The sequence below is a fragment of the Wolffia australiana genome, chromosome 9 (assembly GCF_029677425.1).
Source record: "Wolffia australiana isolate 7733 chromosome 9, ASM2967742v1".
Classification (NCBI taxonomy): Eukaryota; Viridiplantae; Streptophyta; class Magnoliopsida; order Alismatales; family Araceae; genus Wolffia; species Wolffia australiana.
The window spans coordinates 10,882,670-10,903,655 of record NC_135843.1 but is presented as its reverse complement, the minus strand read 5'-3'; the positions used below and the strand labels follow the sequence as shown (position 1 = coordinate 10,903,655).

Genomic DNA, 20,986 nt, shown 5'->3' with positions numbered 1-20,986 from the left:
AGAGAGATGGATACGATGATAGAGATAGACAGAGATGGAGATCCAAATGTAAGATCAAGATAGTGACATAGATTCGGATCGAAACATTGAAGGTGATAGAGATAGCAAAAATAGCAAATTAAGGTTTTTTTATTGGTCCAAACCATTTGTCCCAAGTTTTCATTCTAGGCCCACCAATTGCCACGTCAGTATGATTAAAAATCAAATCTGTGGAGATTTTCCATTGTATCATATCTCCAAGAATTCAATAAATATTTCCGAAGAAAAAACATGTGAACCAAAACTGGCAGAAAAATTCAATAAAAACTAGAGAGAGAAAGAGGAGAAATGTTGGGATTTTACCAATTTAAGAAATGAAAAGATAAAAATAATACACTTATTTAGTTTTCTTCATCTTTTTCTTCCCGGTTTTCAAGCTCTTGGCTTGCTTCTTGAACTCTGCATACAAACTGATGGAATTGGAGAGCCGGTTCAGCTCTGACTGCAACTTCTCAGCCTCAGAAATCTCTTCCAAGAGAGAGAAATGGCCCTCCAGCTTCTCCATCATCGCATCCTCCCCAAGAAGAGGGCTAGAGAGAGAAAGAGAGGATGTGCCTCTCTCTCTCTTCCTCTTGCGGTTCAGAGAGGATGGGGGTTTGGGAGCAGGCAATGGGAGTCTAGAGAGAGAAAGTTCCGCAAAGGCCTGCTGGGGGGAGGTAGTGGGGAGGTGGGTTTGGGTCAGAGTTGAGGCCATGTTTGAGATCCATGAGCTGGTTGATGAGAGAGAAGGGTGGTAGTGTTTGGCCAACAGGCTCAGCTCCCAAAGAACTGACGATAGCGCACCACTCAAGTTTGGATCAGAGGTTTCCGGGTCGTATTTCTGTGAATTAGTTGATTTTTATTCGTGGGTAATGGCAGATAAAAAGACAAAATAAATGGGTAGTAATTTTAAATAAAAATGTTTGCGCACCAGGACAAGGCCCGAGAGAGAGCCGCCGCCGGGGTCGTTTTCGAGGAGATTGCGGCACTTGGGGTTCCGCAGTAGAAGGTGCCGCACCGTGACCAAAGCTGTAACCATCAGTGGCAATAATTTATTTTCAAAGTAGAAGTAAAACTGGATTGAAATACAAGATATTTTCCAAAGTAAAGCCGTTGGGCAACATGATAAGCGCCCCTTGCGCACTTATATGTCAAAGAAGAGAAAAGCAAACAGCCTCTCACGTGGGGAGTGACTAGCACGTGCAAGATTTTGAATAAGGCGGGAATACAAATGGCGGGAAAAGAGATAAAAAGGGGGAGGGACCGGAAGAAGGGGCATCAGACGGATGTTGGAGAAAACCTCGGGCATCTCAGGAGATCCTCCCGCGTCCAGACTGCCGATCCGGCAGTCAAGTCCTCACCATCGACTATTCTACTCTGAGATACAATCTTCCACCTCTACGTTCATCCTGTATTCTCTCGTCCGCTGGATTGTTGGTGTTTCTTCTTGTTAATTCATCTCCCCGGACGAATATCTCTGTTGATTGCTCGGATACTGTTTTCCACCGAACATCAGTAGAATACCACAGAGGGTTATGCGCATTGATTGAATCATTGTCGAGGTTCTTAACACAACAGATAATCAGAGCCATAATTCTGAGATCTATTGTTTCGAAGGTTTCCGTGACTGACCATATCTTCTACGATTGCATTGAGGAATCGTCAAGAAAATTTCAAGCAGTTAATTCAGTTCTTGATTTTACAAGCATTATCCATATCATCCAGTACTTCTGTTACATTACACTTGAGTCAAGAAATTCCAGGTGCTCATGGCCGATTTGGAAGAAAAATTAGAGGCGTTGGCATCCCGAGTAGAGGCAAATCAGATCCGTGTTACAAACGTCTTGGAGCATATTATGCAAGATATGGCTTCTATGAGCACGCAGCTGAAGAACAAGGCACCAGTTACGGGAAATTCAAATTCTTATGAAGAAATTCCTCATCAACCTCCGGAGAGAAGAATCGATTTCGATTGCAGATTTAAAAGAGGTGATCTACCTATATTCAGTGGATACCAACCAGAAGCTTGGTTAAAGACAGTTGAAAGATTCTTCCGTTTACATCCCATGACCGACCACAACAAACTACATTTATTGGCCCTACACTTGGATGATGCTGCCCGGACCTGGTTCATTCATACAGAGGAGAATTTTGGTATGGCAACTTGGCTCGACTTTAAAAGTCATTTCGAAGGAAGGTATGCTCTAGCTACCCATGTTCTCCATGGACAGTTGTTTGAAGTCCAACAGAAGACTACTGTCAGTGAATATCGAACCGAGTTTGAAGAAATTATTATTCAATTGCCTTTAGTTGCACCAGAAATAAAAAAAAGCACCTATCTCCGAGGGTTACTTCCAGAAATAAGAACAGAAGTGCTGAGATACAGACCCTACGGACTACGTGAAATTATGGATTTGTCACTCCGAGCTGAAGCCGACCTGGGAATTTTATACAGAGCTTGGCAGACGGTACCACCCTATGCCGAGATTACTCCTGACACTTGTACAGTTCAGAGGCAAACAACCGGACCTACTCCAAAATCTCCCCCAAGTTTTCCACAGCAACGCAAGCCAATAGTAAGAAATACGGCCCCACATAATCAGAACTACCAGGTCAACACCAGGAGTTCCCAAAATTATAGGAATGAACGGAAGAGTAACCTGAGACCAACGAAGGAAAGACAAGGGACTATGCTATTGGCTTGTTCTGAGAATCTCTCCAGGTCACTGATGCAAGAAAAACCTGAATCTTATTCTGGTAAGAGAAGGTGACGAGTTGTCAGGAACTGTTGATACTGTGGAGAAGAGGACCTCATGCAGACTGATGAGGAACCTATCACAGAAGGAGCATTATTCCTGGCAAGGGTTAATCTCAGGCAAGCACAGAGACATTCAGCCACAGGAGCTCTCAAGCTTTGGGGATCTATCAAGGGATCAAGTGTAGTGGTGTTGATAGACGGGGGAGCCACGCATAATTTCATTAACCCCACTATTCTAAGTTCCTTAGATATACCTATCATCGCAGGGCCTCGATTTGACGTCCTCAGGGAGATGGATATCTGAGATCGTCGCAAGGAATTTGTCTAAATGTGAATCTTTACTTGCAAGGGATCGACATTGTCCAAGACTTTTTTCCACTCGCTCTGGGCAGGTTTGATGTGGTCTTAGGAGTACATTGGCTCAAGACTCTGGACTGGTTCTATTCCAACTATCGCCTGCTAACACTAAAGCTATTGTGGAAGGACAGAATATATACCCTATAGTCAGACCCAGAGTTTAGACCTTATGGAGACACCACCAACCTGCATCCTCAGGAGGTACTCCGGAGTAAGCGGCAATTTCGAAGAATCCATGAATTATGCAACCCAAATCAAGCAATGATTTATTTGAGGAAATTTGTACTTGTATTTTCCGACGATATTGAGGTCTACAGCAGAACTTTGGAGGAGCATGAAATTCATCTAAAGAAAGTGTTGGCACTGTTATCCAAAAATCATTTATGTGTCAATTCAATCAAATGCGATTTTCACAGAGATAAAATCGAAGTCTTGGGCCATTGGGTTTCAGCAGATGGAGTCTCGACTGATGCAGGCAAAGTAGAAGCAGTACAGAACTGGCCAAGATCCGTCAATCTCAAGCAATTGCGAGGCTTTCTGGGCTTGACAAACTATTATCGAAGATTTGTTCAACATTACTCTATTATTGCTTCTCCATTGACCAAACTGCTAAAAAAGAACGCTTTTCTATGGACAGCCGAGTCAGATCAGGCATTTCAAGCGCTAAAGAAGGCACTGTCAACCACCCCAATTCTCAAGCTACCTGATTTTTCAAAACCATTCACTGTGGAGACTGACGCTTCTGGCATTGGTGTGGGAGGAGTGTTATTACAGGACTCACACCCAATTGCATATTTCAGCAAGGCATTATCGCACAGAGCCCAAGCTAAATCCACATATGAGAGGGAACTTATGGCAGTGGTGTGGGCAGTCAGTAAATGGAAACATTACCTTTTCTTCAACAAAATTTTCATTTTAACTGATCAATTTCTCTCAAATTCTTAAACGATCAACAGGGTATTCCTCAGCACTACCACAAGTGGGTATCTAATCTATTGGGGTATCAATTTGAGATCAAATACAAAACAGGTCGGAGTAACACCCTCGCGGACGCTTTATCAAGTTCAATGGGTAATATGGCTCTTAACCACATATCCATGACTCACTGGCTAGACCGGGAACAACTTGAAAGAGAAATAGACCAAGATCCCACATTGGCAACCATCAAGTAGTCGGTTATAGTAAAAGATGGTAGTTATACAGACTACTCTGTACACCAGAATCTTCTATACTATAAGGACAAACTGGTGCTACCCAGTACTTCCACTCTGATTGACAAAGTGTTATATGAAATGCATGATGCAAAAGTAGGGGGACATGGAGGGTTTTTGAGAACGTATAAACGTATCACTCAGCAGTTTTACTGGCAGGGGATGAAGAAGAAAATTAAGACGTATGTATCGTCATGTCATATCTGCCAAGCTCATAAGTCTTCGACCTTGAGTCCCGCCGGTCTGCTCACGCCTCTTCCAATCCCAGATAATATTTGGGAGGACCTCTCTCTGGATTTCATTGAAGGGTTACCCAATTCACAAGGATACAATGCCATACTCGTGGTGGTAGATCGATTAAGCAAATATGTTCACTTCATTCCCATTAAACATCCTTTCTCAGTTCTGGACATCGCCACTGTATTCACAAAAGAAATAGTTCGACTACATGGGATACCGAGATCCATTATATCGGATAGAGGCAGCTATTCACCAGTGGCTTTTGGAAGGAACTACACAAAATGCAAGGGACTACATTACATCTAAGTTCCTCCTACCATCCCGAGACGGATGGACAAACAGAAGTAACTAACAGAAGTTTGGAATGTTATTTGAGGTGTTTCTCATCTGAACAACCGAAACATTGGGCGAAATGGTTCGCATGGGCAGAATACAGCTATAACAATTCATTCCACACGGCCATCAAAATGACACCATTTCGAGCTGTGTATGGCAGGGACCCTCCACAATTGATTAAATACGGGAGTCCCGCATCCCCAATAGATTCTTTGGACATTCTTCTACAAGAAAGAGACAAGATTTTAACACTACTTAAATCTCATATGGCCAAGGCCCAACAAGCTATGAAGAGACAAGCGGACAAACACAGACGTGAACTGTCATTTCAAGAAGGAGATTGGGTGTATTTGAAAGTGAGACCATATCACATGAAATCCCTAGCGAAAGTCCCATGTGAAAAATTAGCCCCACGTTATTTTGGCCCTTATAAAATTAAGAGAAAGTAGGACCGGTGGGGTATAGACTGGACCTTCCAACTACGTGTCGATTCACCCAGTATTTCATGTTTCTAAGCTGAAAAAAGCGATTGGCAACAATTCCGATATTTGATATTCCAACTAACCAGTCTGATGATTTGGAATGGCAGGTCTACCCCGACTGCATTTTATCATATCGATTCAACAGAGACGGGATGCAGGTGTTGGTAAAATGGAAAAATCGTCCTAACTTTGAAGCCACATGGGAAGATGTCAATTCTCTACAAAGGCGATTCCCCAGTTTTCCAATTGGGGACCAATTGGTTTTTGGAGGGGAAAGTAATGATAAGCGCCCCTTGCGCACTTATATGTCAAAGAAGAGAAAGGCAAACAGCCTCTCACGTGGGGAGTGACTAGCACATGCAAGATTTTGAATAAGGCGGGAATACAAATGGCGGGAAAAGAGATAAAAAGGGGGAGGGACCGGAAGAAGGGGCATCAGACGGAAGTTGGAGAAAACCTCCGGCGTCTCAGGAGATCCTCCCGCGTCCAGACTGCCGATCCGGCCGTCAAGTCCTCACCATCTACTATTCTACTCTGAGATACAATCTTCCACCTCTACGTTCGTCCTGTATTCTCTCGTCCGCTGGATTGTTGGTGTTTCTTCTTGTTAATTCATCTCCCCGGACGAATATCTCTGTTGATTGCTCGGATACTGTTTTCCACCGAACATCAGTAGAATACCACAGAGGGTTATGCGCATTGATTGAATCATTGTCGAGGTTCTTAACACAACAGATAATCAGAAACTTCTTTGAGTCTAGATAACCGTTATCAAGGATATTTTAGCCATTCATCTATAGAGTAGTTTTCCTTTAAACAGATGCAAAGAGGGGAAACAAGTCATTAAATCAGCCGTGAGTAAGGCTTAGTGATGGATGACAGTCCGCTCCGTTCTGTACAGTCATCAGTCATCCGTCCTGACCTCAGAACAGAGAACGGAGCAAAAGCCTTAGTGCCTTCTGTTTCGTTCCATTCCGTCATCTGTTTGGACAGAAACAAAACGGAACGGCAGCCAAAACGACGGATGGCAGATCAAAATGTCCTTCTATCCCGTTCTGCCCATCCTTCTCTATCATCCATCTGCGAGCCATAGCAAAGAGATCCAGACGTAACCACAAACCACTAATCTTTCTCTCCTTCCCTCTATCATCAACCCATGGATGACTAAGACCGGGAAGACAACAATTCATCATCTTTATCGTCATCATCATGGGTACATTTTTTCCTTAGTAGAGAGAGAAAGTTGTTATCATTTCTTCCCTTAGCAGAGAGAGAAAGTCATTAAACCGTTCTCATACCCAACACAGATACATTATTTTTTACTTAAATAAGAGAACTAAATCAAAAAAGGGGGGATGACGACTGACCTGGCATTGCCTCCTGCGGACCATAGCAGAGAGAGAAAGTCGCAAGCCGCTTAATGAAGGCAGCAGCCCTCTGCATATCATGCTGCTTTCCTTCGGAAAGCATAATGCTAAAGGCCAAAGCCAATGTATCCCCTTGATCCCTGCAAGAAAAATAACAGCATACTAGGCATAATAAATCAAACATAAACACCACGGCATGAACTAGAATGAAGATGATACCGACTTCATTACATAAACAATCAGCAATTGCATTCATTACATAAACAATAAGTGAAAAGATTGGACAGATAAATAAGGTTTAATCAAAATTGCAGCCATGATGGAATGAACACTTGCTAAATTTTCATCTTCTTGTTCATCTTTTTCAACAGAATACCCACAAAATCCAACCAAAAAGCACATAAACAAGGTAATTGAGGCCAACAGCATAGATATAAATATATACATGCATCTAAGAAGTGTTTGCTGACAATGACGAATATGATTATCCTCGTCAAAAAATCCGTCACTGGCATTGTTATTGTCAATGTCTATGGCTGATAGACTAGGATAAGGTTGCCATCATCATCAACACTTCCTGCAGACGAATGAAAATTCTGATGACCATTTTATCATCAGAGCGAGGTAAACGAAGGGAAAATGACAAGTGACTGATGATTTTGTCTTGTCATCGTCACCCTATAAATCATGAATGACAGGGACAATGACAACTTGTCGCCATCATAAGTGACAACTAACACTGAGCTATGATATTAAATCTATAAACAAGTAATTCTCGGTGAATTTACCTGCCGGGTCGGTACTCCAGCAAGAGATTGTATAGATGACAATAGAACTCTTGAAGATCTATATTCAAGGCGTCAAGATTATTCTTCATGATTTTGAACGCCACTATGCAACATTGAAGGCGTTCAGAGACGGAGAGAGATTTTAGCCCTGCAAGCTTTTTCAGGCATCCCATTATATCAGCCATGAAATCCAAGTCGATCAAATGGGAAAACTTCCCCAAACCCTTCAAGCATGGAGCAAGTAAAGGATGTGAATCAAAAGAATCTGCAGAGGATGAGTCCGCATTTGCCCTGAAAATAACAAACAAACTATTGATTAATCTTGAAAAACGAGTTTTACTTTGATTTAATTTTCAAAACTTTCAAAATTCCTGGAACGTGTATTTGGAGCATAATCAGTGAAAAACCTAATCCGTTCATTCCCGATAATAATCAGATGAGATGTTGGAAGGGGTTTGGATGCAACGGATAACAATATGTTCAGAAAAATATTATCATTTTCTTACAAAAATAGAGAGAGAGAGAGAGAGACAGAAGGTACACAGAGATAGGTGTAAACCTAGTAAAGAGAGAGAGAGAGAGATAGTGCCATTGACAGAGGTATTTAGATCATTATTTAACCTTAATGCCTTCCTTTCATATCGTATGTAGTCATCCGTGCTAACCTCAGGACAGACAACAGAACTAAATGTCAGATGGATTCGGATGGAATGAATGATAATATGTTTAGAACGATGATATAATTTTCTTTAAATAAAACATGGAGAGAGATACATGGCATACAGACAAAGCGACAGAGATACTGAAAGAGAGAAATAGTTAACCCTCAGGAACAACAAAGCCATAGACATCCCGAAGGATTTGGACGGAATGGATGGCGATACTTTCACAAACCATATAAACCTTTTTTAATAATTGAGAGAGAGAGATAGAACGACATAGATATAGACATAAATACTAGTACAGAGATAGTGATAGACATATCAACAGAGAGAGGTTAGAGAGAGAATGAAACTTCGGACAGGTTTAGACAGACTGGATGATTTGTTTTAAAAGACTGGACAGACTGGATGATGATATGTTTGACACGATATGAACACTTTTAAAAAATATCGAGAGAGATATATACAGAAGGACATAAACATTTTTTAGAAAGATAGAACAAGAAGGATGGTTCGCACATAACTGATGACAGATTCAATAGCGAATTAAGTATACCTCTCTGACTCTCTCCATCACTCAATGCTGATTACTATATCTGTAAGTACATGTATCTCGATCAAATATACTTAAAAAAACTGGTGTTATTCATCCAAGCATCAACTCACATACAAGAACAAACCCAAATTACGAAAAAAAAAATAAAGAAGTCACATACCGAGGGATGCTGGAATTGATAGTATGCTTCAAAACACGGAAGTATGTCTCAAATACAGCAGCCAGCGTTTGAGACTGGATATTCCTTCGCTCCTCAGGACTAGGAACAAAAGAAGCAGATTGGAGATCTGCGTTGACCTGCAAAATAGTTTTAACTTTCAAAATCCCCATGATAACCACATCAGAACAGGCTGAACAGGGGGCATACTTCTTCTCTGGTCTTTTCGATCAACTCCTGTTTCCTTGCCTTTTTTCCTCTTCCAGGCAATTCTTTCTCTCTCTCTTCTTTTCTTCTCTGACCTTTCTTCTTTGGTTTGCCCTTATCTTCTTCTTTGGTGTCAGGCCTTCCCAGATCATCGTCCAAAACTAGGGATAAGAAAACCTGCCAAAGCATGAATAATTCTAATTATGAAATCATTTTGTCTAGTAATCAAATCACCTAGTTTATATGATTGCAGCACTCGTACAGGTATTTCTCAAACAGGTGACATTCCACGAAGGATCAAAAATTTTCAACTGATTGATTGGATAGACCATCGATTAATTTATGATCTTGGGATGTAACAGATTGAGAGTTCAGCTCAGATCTTGGTTGATTGAATTTTTTAATCATTCGTTACTGATCATGGTTGATCAGCTGGATTGATCCACATCGATCATGATAGTAAAATAAAAGCAAGCTCTCTTGCACTGACGCATGCTGGTTTATGATCGAAACGTGGGGTCCGTCATGTGGCAGCACCTGATTGGACTGATCGTCCCATTCCACCACTTCCACAATCTACCATCAATCGCCACTCTTGACCAGACCAGATAGGTCAATCATGATCCAGGTGTTCTGATCAGTCGGATCCAACTAATTAAACAATTGTAGTTTCTTTTGTCAGAACCAATAAGACGGGGACCCATAAGGCCTATCAGATCTGTACGAATCGAACTCCAAAGCCTTACGAACATGTACAAGCATCCAATGCAAATAAGAATAAAACCTCTAGTTTCTCTCTCTAGTTTTTCTTTCTACTTTATGTCTCTAGTTTTTCTAAAGGTTCGAAAAAAAAATAATAAAATTTAGAATTGATTCTTTTATAATAATACCTCAGCACAATCCGGATGAAGCTGACAGTCGTTATCCTTTACAAGGAAGGAAATCTGCTGAACAGCATCAAGAGTTGGCTGACCTCCGTGTTTTCCCTCGTTACCAAATAGGGTTTTCATAGAGTCACAGCATAGTTTCCTTGAAGAACAAAACGTAAAAAAATAATATATATTAGTAAAAAAGGGATATTCCCAGCTCAGTGAAGTTGGATGCACCTCACAGAAATAAAAAAATAAATAAATGAGAAAAACTTAGGAGAAAACCTTATCATGTCATCCGAAGAGCTCATATTCTTAACAATAACGGTAAGAAGGTTTCCACTGAAGTTGAAGTGCGGAACAGCGTCAAGCAAATTACACATGCACCGAATGGCAACAAGCGTGAAAGAAGGCTGCTTTTCCAGAGACACCAATCTGAGAAGGTATTGCTGATAAAACGAGAAAAACAGAAGATTTTATCTCATATAAATCAAGATCAATATTTCCATAAAATTGTAAATGTCACAGTTCAAAGTAACAAAACCTTGTATGTGGTCAGAAGGGTAGATTCATAAAACCTCAACTTTCTTATGGTTTTAGAGACTTTCATTTCCATTTCCTTCTCAGTAGGCAGCCTAATCCGATATCTGCATAACGACACTTGCTAAGCTGAGCACAAAGAAAAAAAATATTTACAGAAAAATAAATTATTTTAAAAACTTTGAAACATACCCTGGAATGATGTCTTTGAAAATGGCTAACAGCGAGAGAAGCCCCAGCTTAACCACTCTGTGGTCTCTGTCATGGCAGAATTGCAGGAAATCCTTCAAATTTTTGATATTGGATTCTGGGTCCTCAAGAAGTGATAACCCAATCTCCGCCAATTTACTTTTCTTCTGCTGAAATAATTCCTCAGCAGAGAGATCTTCTTCTACAGTTGCCTGAGAAAAAAAAATTTCAAAAGAAATTACGAAAAAGAAATAAAAATTTGACCCAAGAGTCATATCGATAATTGAATAAAAAGATCTAGAGAATTACCAGCACTTTAGAACGAAGATCGGTGGGGGCCTCGTCGGCACCCTCCTCTTTAGCCTGTCTTTTCGCCTCTTTCTTCAGTTTCTTGAGCTTCCCTCTTCGTTCTGCCTTAGTAAGCTTCACAAATCCTTTATCATCAACCTCAGCCGCAGCATCAGTGTTCTTATCATCTTCGTGTTCATCAACTTTTTCGGGTTTTTTCTCAGCTATCAAAGTAATTGTATCAGAAACAAGGAAAGAAAATAAAACAATATTTAGATCATGAAAGAATTAAAAGGATACCTGCACGGTAATAAAGCTGTCCATCCAAAGTTTTCACCGGTAAAGCGTCAACAGGATCGACTTCAATAAATTTATTCTCCGACGATCTCTGAAGGGATTGTTTTTTGCTCCTTTGCTCATATAATTTCTCGAGTTCATCTTCTTTAACATCAGCAACACGAGTAACATGCCTGGAAATTTCGACGCAGATTAGTAAGAGAAATCAAGAAGAGCAAATTAAGAACATTCCAAGAGCAACAAACGAAATAACATCCATTTACTTATCAATCAATGAATAAAGAAACACCTCGATTAACATGACAGGAAATTTCAACGCAGGAAATTTCAAGAATAGCAGTTTAAGAACATTCCACGAGTAACAAACGAAATAAAATCCATGATAAATCAATAGATGAATAATTAAACACCTCGATAAATCTGCTTGAAAATTCCAACGCGGAGTGGTCAGAGAAATCAACAATAGCAGTTTAAGAACATTCCAATAGCAACAAACGAAATAAAATCCATACTTGTCAATAGATTTCGTGTCCAGACGAGTGAGAAAGCTCGCAAATGCCTTGTTCCCACGCACGAACTGCAAGTCCTCATCGGAAACCTCGATTTCTTCTTCCCTCACTTCGGGAGGAAGATTAGGGGGCAGAATTACCTTCTTTTTCTTACCCATTAACCACTAAATCCGCCTTAAAACTCCGAATTTCGAAATGCCCACTGAACTGAGAAGATTCTTCTTGCGCTAAAATCCAAAACCCAGATCAGCCAGCACGAAATACACAATCTTTTGAGCTACCCAGTTCAAAATAGAGAGAGATGATTGAACTGGGAGGATTGGGAAGAGAAGCCAGAAAAGGGTTTTAGTTCGTTGAGGCGGCGAGGGTGGGTTTAAGCGATTGGAGAAGGGCGAGAAGAACATGAAGAGTTGGATGAACTGGGCTTTAACTAAATAGGCCCATTAATTCAGAATGGGCTGCTAATGGCCCAGCCCATTATCTCTGTTGGTGCCTTTTATAAGGGTTTTATAGTTTTATTTAATAAATTGTACAGAGAAAAAAATGAAGTATTTTTGGGTTGCTTCATGCACTATGCCTGTCTGATGGGGATTGCTGGAAAAACAGATTTTTGGGAGAGTTTGGGGAAGAGGAAGTGGATGAAAGATTTGAAGGGAGAAAACCGAGGCTTACTAAAATCAAGCACTGTCCCGGATAGTGGCGCTGCGGAAATTAACGAAATGCGAGATGAACGCTTAAATCGAGTGATGGGTGGTTTGATTAAGTCATCCAGATTTTTTCATCCTTCTGGAGAACTTACAGAGATTAGGGAGACGAAAAAGAATGTGAAGTGAAAAGGTCATCAGCTATGGTATGTTAAGCAGAAGGGGTGAGTTTACGAGCAGGTTACTTAATAATCGAAGGCACGAGTTTGGGAGGGGAGTAAGATTGCTATTCATGTTACAAAGTTAATTCAGTTTGCCAGCCATAGAATTCTCGGATGGGCTGTCTTCTAAGCTAATCTTGCGTACAAATTCTTGGAGTACATGGTCTTGTATTCACCAAGAACATTTATTCCCTTAAGAGTAAGTGTAAAACTGAAGAGCATAATGTGTTTCCACTATATAATAAAAAGTAGACTTAGATCTTGGAGATGATCAACTCCAATTCATTATAGTTTGATTTTATATCAGAACCTCCTACTCCTATTAGCCGTAAGCATCCAACATCATCCACTCAGACCAGACATGTGCAGGTAGCTTGATTGCTTAACCCCCATCCTTGATTGTGTTTCTTTTACGGCCTTTTACTTTGTAATGTTTTATGTTAACCTATAATCTTTCTGACTTTTTTAACTATTATTCATATTTATCTTTATAACCATGGGTTATCTTGCTCCGTTACTTCTGCTCATAAATTTGCACTTTTGAATTTGTTTCTATCTAAACATGAATCGTTGTGAATTTATTTAAATATTTTATGGGGTATGTTTGATGAATAACGCAGAGATTAATGATATATTTTGGGCTACTTCATATACTATGCATATATTTGGGGGATTTCCTTTGAGACAAAAATACGGGAGGAAGTATTGGTAGATATGGAAGAAGGGCTGAATTGATGAGATCCAAATTATACTTGGGTTCAACTCATCGACGTTGGTTAAGATCAAGTCATCGAGTTGAGATGGCAGGTCACATGACCTAAAGTCAACCTATCACCTTAGTCTATCTTCTTAGAGGGGTGACTTGGCCAAGCCACTGTGTGGTTGACCCAACCTGACCCTAATTTGTCATCTTGGGCAAGACATATTGATTAACCCAGGGATTCAAATATGGAAGTCAAGTTCATCATGACATTAATTGTGCTCGATTTGTTGGGTATGGAGGATGGGCATACCAGACCCAGAGTTGACCTGAACCCTAACCCGCCACATTAGACATGTTAATGGAGTGGACCTAACTTGGAGGATGTAGTTAGCCTTAATCCTTGCAAAGTATTTAAGAAAGCAATTAGCATAACATCATACTTTATTACAGAAAGGGAACTTATGGAAACTAAATAACAGATATATCATTAAAATATCTTATAGTATTGATGGGCCCTTCTCACACGATTTCTTCTATTTTTTTGGGTTCAAGCTCACAATGGGCCTCATTGACTGAACTCCAGAAGAAATGATTTCTCTGGTTACATATTCTTCTAGTATTTAAATATGTCCATTTTCTAAAGTACTTTTTATCTGTATTCAAGATCATAGATACATATACATGCCAGCAGTGAATGATATTCTTCATTAAGGTTCCAAGGTTCTTCTTAGCATATTGAATTGAAGGGAAATTGAAGTCAATATCATTTTTCTTTATTTGATGGAATATTTTAATACTCAACGATGATGATCAATTTTTATAAACAAAATTATGATTATCTAAACAAAACCCAAGAGATTTAAATTACGTTTTTCCAAATAAATAACAACCATGCAAATTATATCCAATTGCATAATTTCGTTTGTTAAGACAAGCCAAGATAAACTCCACATAAACCAATACATATCTTATGATTATGAATACATATTATGAGAGTATGGTGAGTTCTGTGGCCTCATAGAAAGGATAAATGACTAGATTTCTTTGTGATATCCCAGCTCGTGAATGTTTGGCCTGTGTTTCTTTTAGCTTATCATATTTCTATGCACACTATTTGTAAAATACATAACTCTGAGACATGAACACCAAAATAAGGTGAAATACCATTTTGAAATGAAAGGAAATAGAGATTTCTGAAGTGAGAGAATGCCAATGCTGCAAAATCTATAATCCTTGGCATTTTCACAAGAAAAAAAAGTAGACAAAACAAGAAAAAAGCCCCAACATTTCATTCTAAACAAGCCAACCTCCACCGAATTCCTGGGTTATTGCTGCAGAGTCAATTATCTCTGGCTTTTTTACAAGATAAAAGAAGACAAAACCCCTACATTCTCACTTGAAAGAAGTAAATGATCAAGAAATGAGATGCCCTTATGAGGAATTGGAAACACCAAGTCAAACCTAGAAAAAGAAAACTAAATAACAATCTGACCCACATTGCAGAATTGAGATTCTTCTGCATTTGACACAAAAAAGAAGAAAGTCAAAGAGAGGGGCCTCTTTCTCTCTCTAGAGAACCCCACACAGGTTTTATCAATTACAGAGAACAACCCTAATCAAAACAAGAACAGCAGCCGAAGCAGCCACAAAGAACAAGGCTGTAGAGTCCCTCCTAGACCATCGCCTCTGCCAACTATCCCCACCATTTGCAAGAACAGCCTCCACTCTCAGGCTCTTTGCCCTTCTTAGAGCGTCCACCTGAAAGATAAAGAAATACCATTGATTGATTGATTGATTTTAAATATTTCACTCAGCACAGATTCTTCATCAACCCCCCCTAAAAATAATAGTTTTTTTGAAAAACAGACAACCCCTCCTAGAAAACAACCCCTACTTGATTCCTCCAACAGCACCTCTTGAAAACAAACTGAAAATATAGATCTATCGAGAAAAGGAATGTGAGAAGAACTATTCTTGAACATCACATCCTCAAAAAAACCCACCATATCCTTGAGAAAATAAATACGGTTAATTGATTCATGTTCATTACTTTACTGAAATTCTTCAGAGCACTTCATTGAAATAAAAGAATAAAGGAAAAAAAAACACCACCTCCGTGAAAAGAGGTATGTGATTAGTTGCTTTGTCCTAGTCTAACACATTCTTCAACACCATTTGCTTCAAAAGTAATCTTAAAAAACAAATCAACTACTTGAGAAAAAGAATGCGATTGGTTGATTCTTTTCAGTAATTTTAACGAGTTTATAAAGCTCGTTCTGCAACACCACCTTCTTCAAGATTGTAGAAATTAAAAAAGAATCTCCTCCTTGAGAAAAACAACATGATCGGTTGAGTTCCTTCACTAGTTTTACCAACTATAGCTCTTTATTCAACACCACCCCCATAGAAAAAACCAAGAAAAATAAAAAAAGAAAAATATCACCTCCCCGAGCAGATCAAACTCTAACACCACCCTCATAAAAAAAAACAAGAAAAAAGAAAAATAGGAAAGAATCGAACTCCAACGCCATTCCCATAAAAAAGGCCACGAAAAATAAAAATAGAAAAAATCACCTCCTTGTGCTCAAATTTCAACATGCCTCCGTTAGAAAAACCAAAAAAAATCATCTCCTTGAGCAGATCAAACTCCAACACCACCCCCAATAGAAAAATAAAGAAAAAAAAGGAAAAAAAAAACATCCTAGAGCAGATCAAACATCAACCACATAAAAAAACCAAGAAAAAATCAAAAAGAAGGAAAAAAATACCTCCTTGAGCAGATCAAGAAACCAAGAAAACAAGAAAAAAATTAATAAAATACAAAATACCTTCTCGTGCAGATAAAACTCCAGCACCAACCCCATTTAAAAAATCAAGAAAAAACCAAGAAAAAAAAACCACCTCCTTGAGCAGATCAAACTCCAACACCACCCCAAAAAAACCGAGAAAACAAACCAAGAAAAGAAGAAGAAAATCACCTCCTTGAGCAGATCAAACTCCAACCCCTTCTTCTTCAGCTCCTCCACGCAACGACCCAGAAGCCGGCCATCCTCCTCTTCTCTCTCTAACATCTTCTCCACTCTTCTCTCCTCCTCCGCCTTGTACTTAACCGCCCAGGCCAAGGCCAAAGAACAAACAATAGAAATAATTGAAGGAATCCAAGCCCGTCTGCAAGAAGAAGAAGAAGAAGAAGAAGAAGAAGAAGAAGAAGAAGAAGAAATAAAAGAAGAAGAAGGGAGGAGGAAGAGAGAGAGGATGAAGAAGGCGTGGAAGAGGAAGAAGGAGCAGCAGAGAGCGGCGATGTCGGAGCGAAGAGAGTGGAGATGGGCTTCGCTGTGGGCGACGCGGCGAGCGATTATCTCTTGTTCTTTCAGCCATTGCTTCAGGAGAAGCTTGTGGGTCAAGCTCTCCGCGATTTGCTGAAGTGGGTGTTCGCTCTTCTCCTTGCCCATTGTCGCCGGCCACCGCTAGAGAGAGAAAGAGTGTAGAGAGACAAAACTTGAGAGAGAGAGAGAGAGGGGGGAAAGAAGACTGGGGGGGAGGAGAGGGGGAACGGAAGAGATGAGCAACGGTCGTCTGGTTTGCGATTTTGAATTTGAGGGAGGAGGGAGGAACGTTGGGATACTTGGGTTTTCGGTTTTACCCTTGTTGTCTTGAGAGAGAGAGAGGAAGTAGAAAGAGAAAGAAATAATAGAGAGATAGAGATAGAGAGCGAAAGAAAGAGAGAGAGAGAGAATCAGAGAAAGAAATACAAAGAGAGAGGAATAAAAGAAAGAGAAGAATACAGGGAGATCGAGTGAGAGAGAAAAGAAAAGAGAGAAATAGAGTGAGAGAGAAAAGAAGAGAGAGAAATAGAGTGAGAGAGCAAAGAAGAGAGAGAAATAGAGGGAGAGAAAAGAAGAAGAAATAGAGTGAGAGAGAAAAGAAGAAAGAGAAATACAGTGAGAGAGCAAAGAAGAGAGAGAAATAGAGTGAGAGAGAAAAGAAGAAAGAGAAATACAGTGAGAGAGCAAAGAAGAGAGAGAAATAGAGTGAGAGAGAAAAGAAGAAAGAGAAAGAGAGAGAGATCTCGATTGAGAGAAAAGAAGAGAAAGAAATAGAGTGAGAGAGAAAAGAAGAGAGAGACATCGAGTGAGAGAGAAACATAGTGAGAGAGAAATAGATTGAGAGAGAAAAAAGAGAGAAATATAGAGGGATAAACTGAGACAGAAAAAGAAAGAAAGAAAAAGAAAGAGAAATATAGAGAGATATAAAGAGATAGAGAAAGAGAGCAAGAGAGAGACAGAGAGTGAGAAATTGAGAGAGAAAGAGAGAGGAATAGAGAGAAAGATATAGATAGAGAGAGAAATACAGAAAGAGAAAGAGATATAGACAGAGAGAAAGAGAAAATAATAGAGAAGAGATAGAGGGAAAGAGGGAGAAATAGACATAGAGAGAGAAAGAAAGAAAGGGAGGGAGAATGAGAGAAAGAGACATTAATAGAGAGAGATTGAGAGAAATAGAGAGATAAAGAGATAGAGAACAAGAAAAAAAGAAAGGGAGAAAGAGACAAAGAAACAGATAAAGAGAGAGAAACAGAGTTAAATCGAGGGAGACTGCAACAAGGAGAGAGAAATAGAGATCAATAGAGAGAGAGCAAGAAAGAGAGAGAAAGATGGAAAAATAGAGATAGATAGAGAGAGAAAGATAGAAAAATAGAGATAGAAAGGGAGAGAGATAGAAAAATATAAATAGACAGAGAGAGAAAAAGATAGGAAAATAGAGATAGACAAAGAGAGAAAGAAGAAAAATAGCAACAGGCATAGAGAGAGAAAGATAGAAAATGGTGATAGACATAGAGAGAGAAATATATAAAAATAGAGATAGAAAGAGAAAGAATGAAAGAGAAAAATAGAGATATATTGATAGGGAGAGAAAAAAGAAAGAAAGACAAAGAAAGAGAGAGAGACAGAATGAAGAAGAAAGATAAATATAAATAGAAAGAGAAAGAAAGACAAAGAAAGAGAGAGAGACATAATGAAGAAGAAAGATAAATATAAATAGAAAGAGAAAGAAAGACAAAGAAAGAGAGAGAGACAGAATGAAGAAGAAAGATAAATATAAATAGAAAGAGAAAGAAAGACAAAGAAAGAGAGAGAGACAGAATGAAGAAGAAAGATAAATATAAATAGAAAGAGAAAGAAAGACAAAGAAAGAGAGAGAGACAGAATGAAGAAGAAAGATAAATATAAATAGAAAGAGAAAGAAAGAAAGAAATAGAGAGAGAAATAGAGATAGAAATAAAGAAATAGAGATAGACAGAGAGAGAAGGACAAGTAAACAGAGAGAAAGAAAGAGAAAGAGAGAAAGAAAGAGATAAAGGGTAAAAAGAGATAAAGAGATAAAGAGATAAAGAGATAAAGAGATAAAGAGAGAGAGTGATAAATAGAGAGAGAACAATAGAAAGAAAGAAAGAGGGAGAAATAGATAGAGAGAAAACAGAGAGAAATAGAGATAGATAGAGATAAAAAAAGAGAGCGAGAAACAGGAAGAGAGAAAGATAAATAGAATAGAGAGAGAGAGAGAGAGAGAAAGAGTGAAAGATAGAGAGATAATAGACAGTGATATAGAGAAAGAAAGAGAGAGAACTAGAGAGAAGAAATAGTGAGAAATAGAGTGAGATAGATAGCGAGCGAAAGAAGGAGAGAAATATGGAGAGATAGAGAGAGAAAGAGAGAAAGAGTGATGGCGCAACACCTGCAGCAGCACCAGAAACGTCTTTGGAGACGTCATCGTCGTCCCCGGCAGCACCAGCAGCAACCCCGGATACGTTTTTGGAGACATCACCGTCGTCCTCGACAGCACCAGCCATCCGCGTTCAGCCCGTTCGGCAAGCCAAGGCGACAGTACGCACACCCGGATTCAAGTATTCCGGGCAACAGACTCTTTATCTTAGTCTTTACGTCTTTGTTTTGTTCGTTATCTACAGTTTTAGACTTCGTCGTTCGTCGTTTTCCCACCCGGCCTGATCACGTGTAAGGAGGGAGGTTCAATCTATAAGGACCTCCCCTCCTCTCCCTTCGTTTCCTCTGTTTGTCTTGCATGTTTTGCTTTCCCTACGGTCGTAGGTCCTTAGGATTTACTTAGTTAAGTCCATGTCGTTTTTGGTCTAATGGGCCACCCTCACTCCCCCCCCCCATATAAGGGAAGTATGGTTGCCCTAAGAAACATCTCGGTTGAATTTTCAGAATTGATGTTGCCTTTTGTTTTGAAATGAAGATGTTGTTACATGAGCTCTAGGGTTACGATCCTAGGAAGAAGAAGGAGGAACGTGGAAGAGAAGGTGGGGAAGAAGAAGGAAGAGGGGCCGCCTCCGGCCGCCTACTCCCCCGCTGTCGTCACCGGGTCTTGCTGCTGGCCTACCCCCTGAGACCCCGCGCCGTCCCTACTTGTCGTGTCGCGTCCGCTACCCTCGCACGCCCGTCGTGCCGGAACTCCGTGATAGCTGGCCATTGCGCGCCGCCTGGGCATCGCCCTAGACGAGCCGATCTCCCGCTGCCCACGCCCACCGGGCCGCCTCCTGCACTAGCCACCCCTTCCGGCACCACCGAGTTGCACCTGACGCTGGCGAACCGTCAACCTGCTACCGCGCGCCCGCGACATCCGCGCGCGCCACGTCACCGACTATTGCCTATCCCTGGTATTCACTAGGCATCCTCGGTCGCCCCACCTGCACCACTCCAACGCGACGTCACCGCGACGCCCCTCCTCCCCTCTGGGACCCGTTCATCTCCGTCGACCTCCTTGAGCAGTGGATCTCCTCTGCAGTTCAGTTGTTCGACGACTGACCAACCCGTTCGTGTTTGGTGCGTTCTCGTCCCGCGGCCGCCTGCTTGCGAAGCCATTTGCCAGGCCTCCCCCGGCCTTCGTGGCCTCCCCGCGTTGCACCGCACTTGCACCCGCATCTCGCTGGTGTCGTGCCGCCCACCGCGACCCTGATACGACTATTGATGCGCGCCCCGGCCCCGTGGACTTGCTACCCGTGGTCCTGCCGCCGTGCTGCCGTGTTCAGTCTTATCTACCTGCACTCGCGCACCGCGTCCTCTTGCCGCCTGTGCCGTCCGTGCGTCCACGCGCCTCCTCACGCCGCGCCTTGCGTCATCCGTGCGCCGCGCCTGCCGCTGTCGTGCCCTCCGCCGCACCAGCCCGCGCCGCGCCCCGCCGCTGTTCACTTTCCTACCACCTGTCAGTCCCCGACTGCCAGTAGCCTCCTCCGAGCCCTCTGTGAACCGCCAAGACGAGACCCGAGTCGACGACTAGGTACGCCACCCCGCTCCCGTCTCTTATTTCTTGCAGTACACTTTGGTTCGCCTCCACCGCGCTCCGGTTAGATGTAGGTGAGTGTGACAGGACGAGTGAAGATTACGTATTATTGTGTGTCTTACCTGGTTTGGTACGAGTCGGGTCCGCCCGACACGTGCGAGCAACATCCGGCGGGAGACATCCCGTTCGGCGTCGTAGCAACCTCTTCAGGAGGTCTACCTACTCATCACCGGGCGACCCTGCCGACACCCGTACGTCGGCTTCCCATTGCTTGTCAGCGACTGC

At 41.1% G+C, this 20,986-nt stretch overlaps 2 protein-coding genes across 3 annotated transcripts; both read right to left on the bottom strand.

The window, feature by feature from the left end:
* Positions 1-273: 273 nt before the first annotated feature.
* Positions 274-12,224, bottom strand: LOC144707680 (binding protein). Of its 2 annotated transcripts, XR_013582510.1 has the most exons (14): positions 11,835-12,224; positions 11,326-11,495; positions 11,047-11,249; positions 10,741-10,949; positions 10,553-10,655; positions 10,294-10,457; positions 10,030-10,168; positions 9,143-9,316; positions 8,936-9,072; positions 7,558-7,848; positions 6,770-6,909; positions 5,860-6,054; positions 950-1,047; positions 827-859 (listed from the first exon to the last, which is right to left on the bottom strand). XR_013582510.1 is itself a non-coding variant. In XM_078580899.1 (13 exons), exons 1-13 carry the CDS (start codon positions 11,987-11,989, stop codon positions 377-379), a joined length of 2,466 nt encoding a protein of 821 aa, XP_078437025.1. In that variant the 5' UTR covers positions 11,990-12,223; the 3' UTR covers positions 274-376. The 2 variants fall into 2 exon arrangements, 1 of the variants encoding a protein (XP_078437025.1); XM_078580899.1 differs by lacking the exon at positions 5,860-6,054 and having other exon boundaries at positions 274-859; positions 11,835-12,223.
* A 2,633-nt stretch (positions 12,225-14,857) lies between these two features.
* On the bottom strand, positions 14,858-16,996 carry LOC144708049 (uncharacterized). The gene is made up of 2 exons (XM_078581341.1): positions 16,378-16,996; positions 14,858-15,157 (listed from the first exon to the last, which is right to left on the bottom strand). Exons 1-2 carry the CDS (start codon positions 16,849-16,851, stop codon positions 14,993-14,995), a joined length of 639 nt encoding a protein of 212 aa, XP_078437467.1. The 5' UTR covers positions 16,852-16,996; the 3' UTR covers positions 14,858-14,992.
* Positions 16,997-20,986: the final 3,990 nt, after the last annotated feature.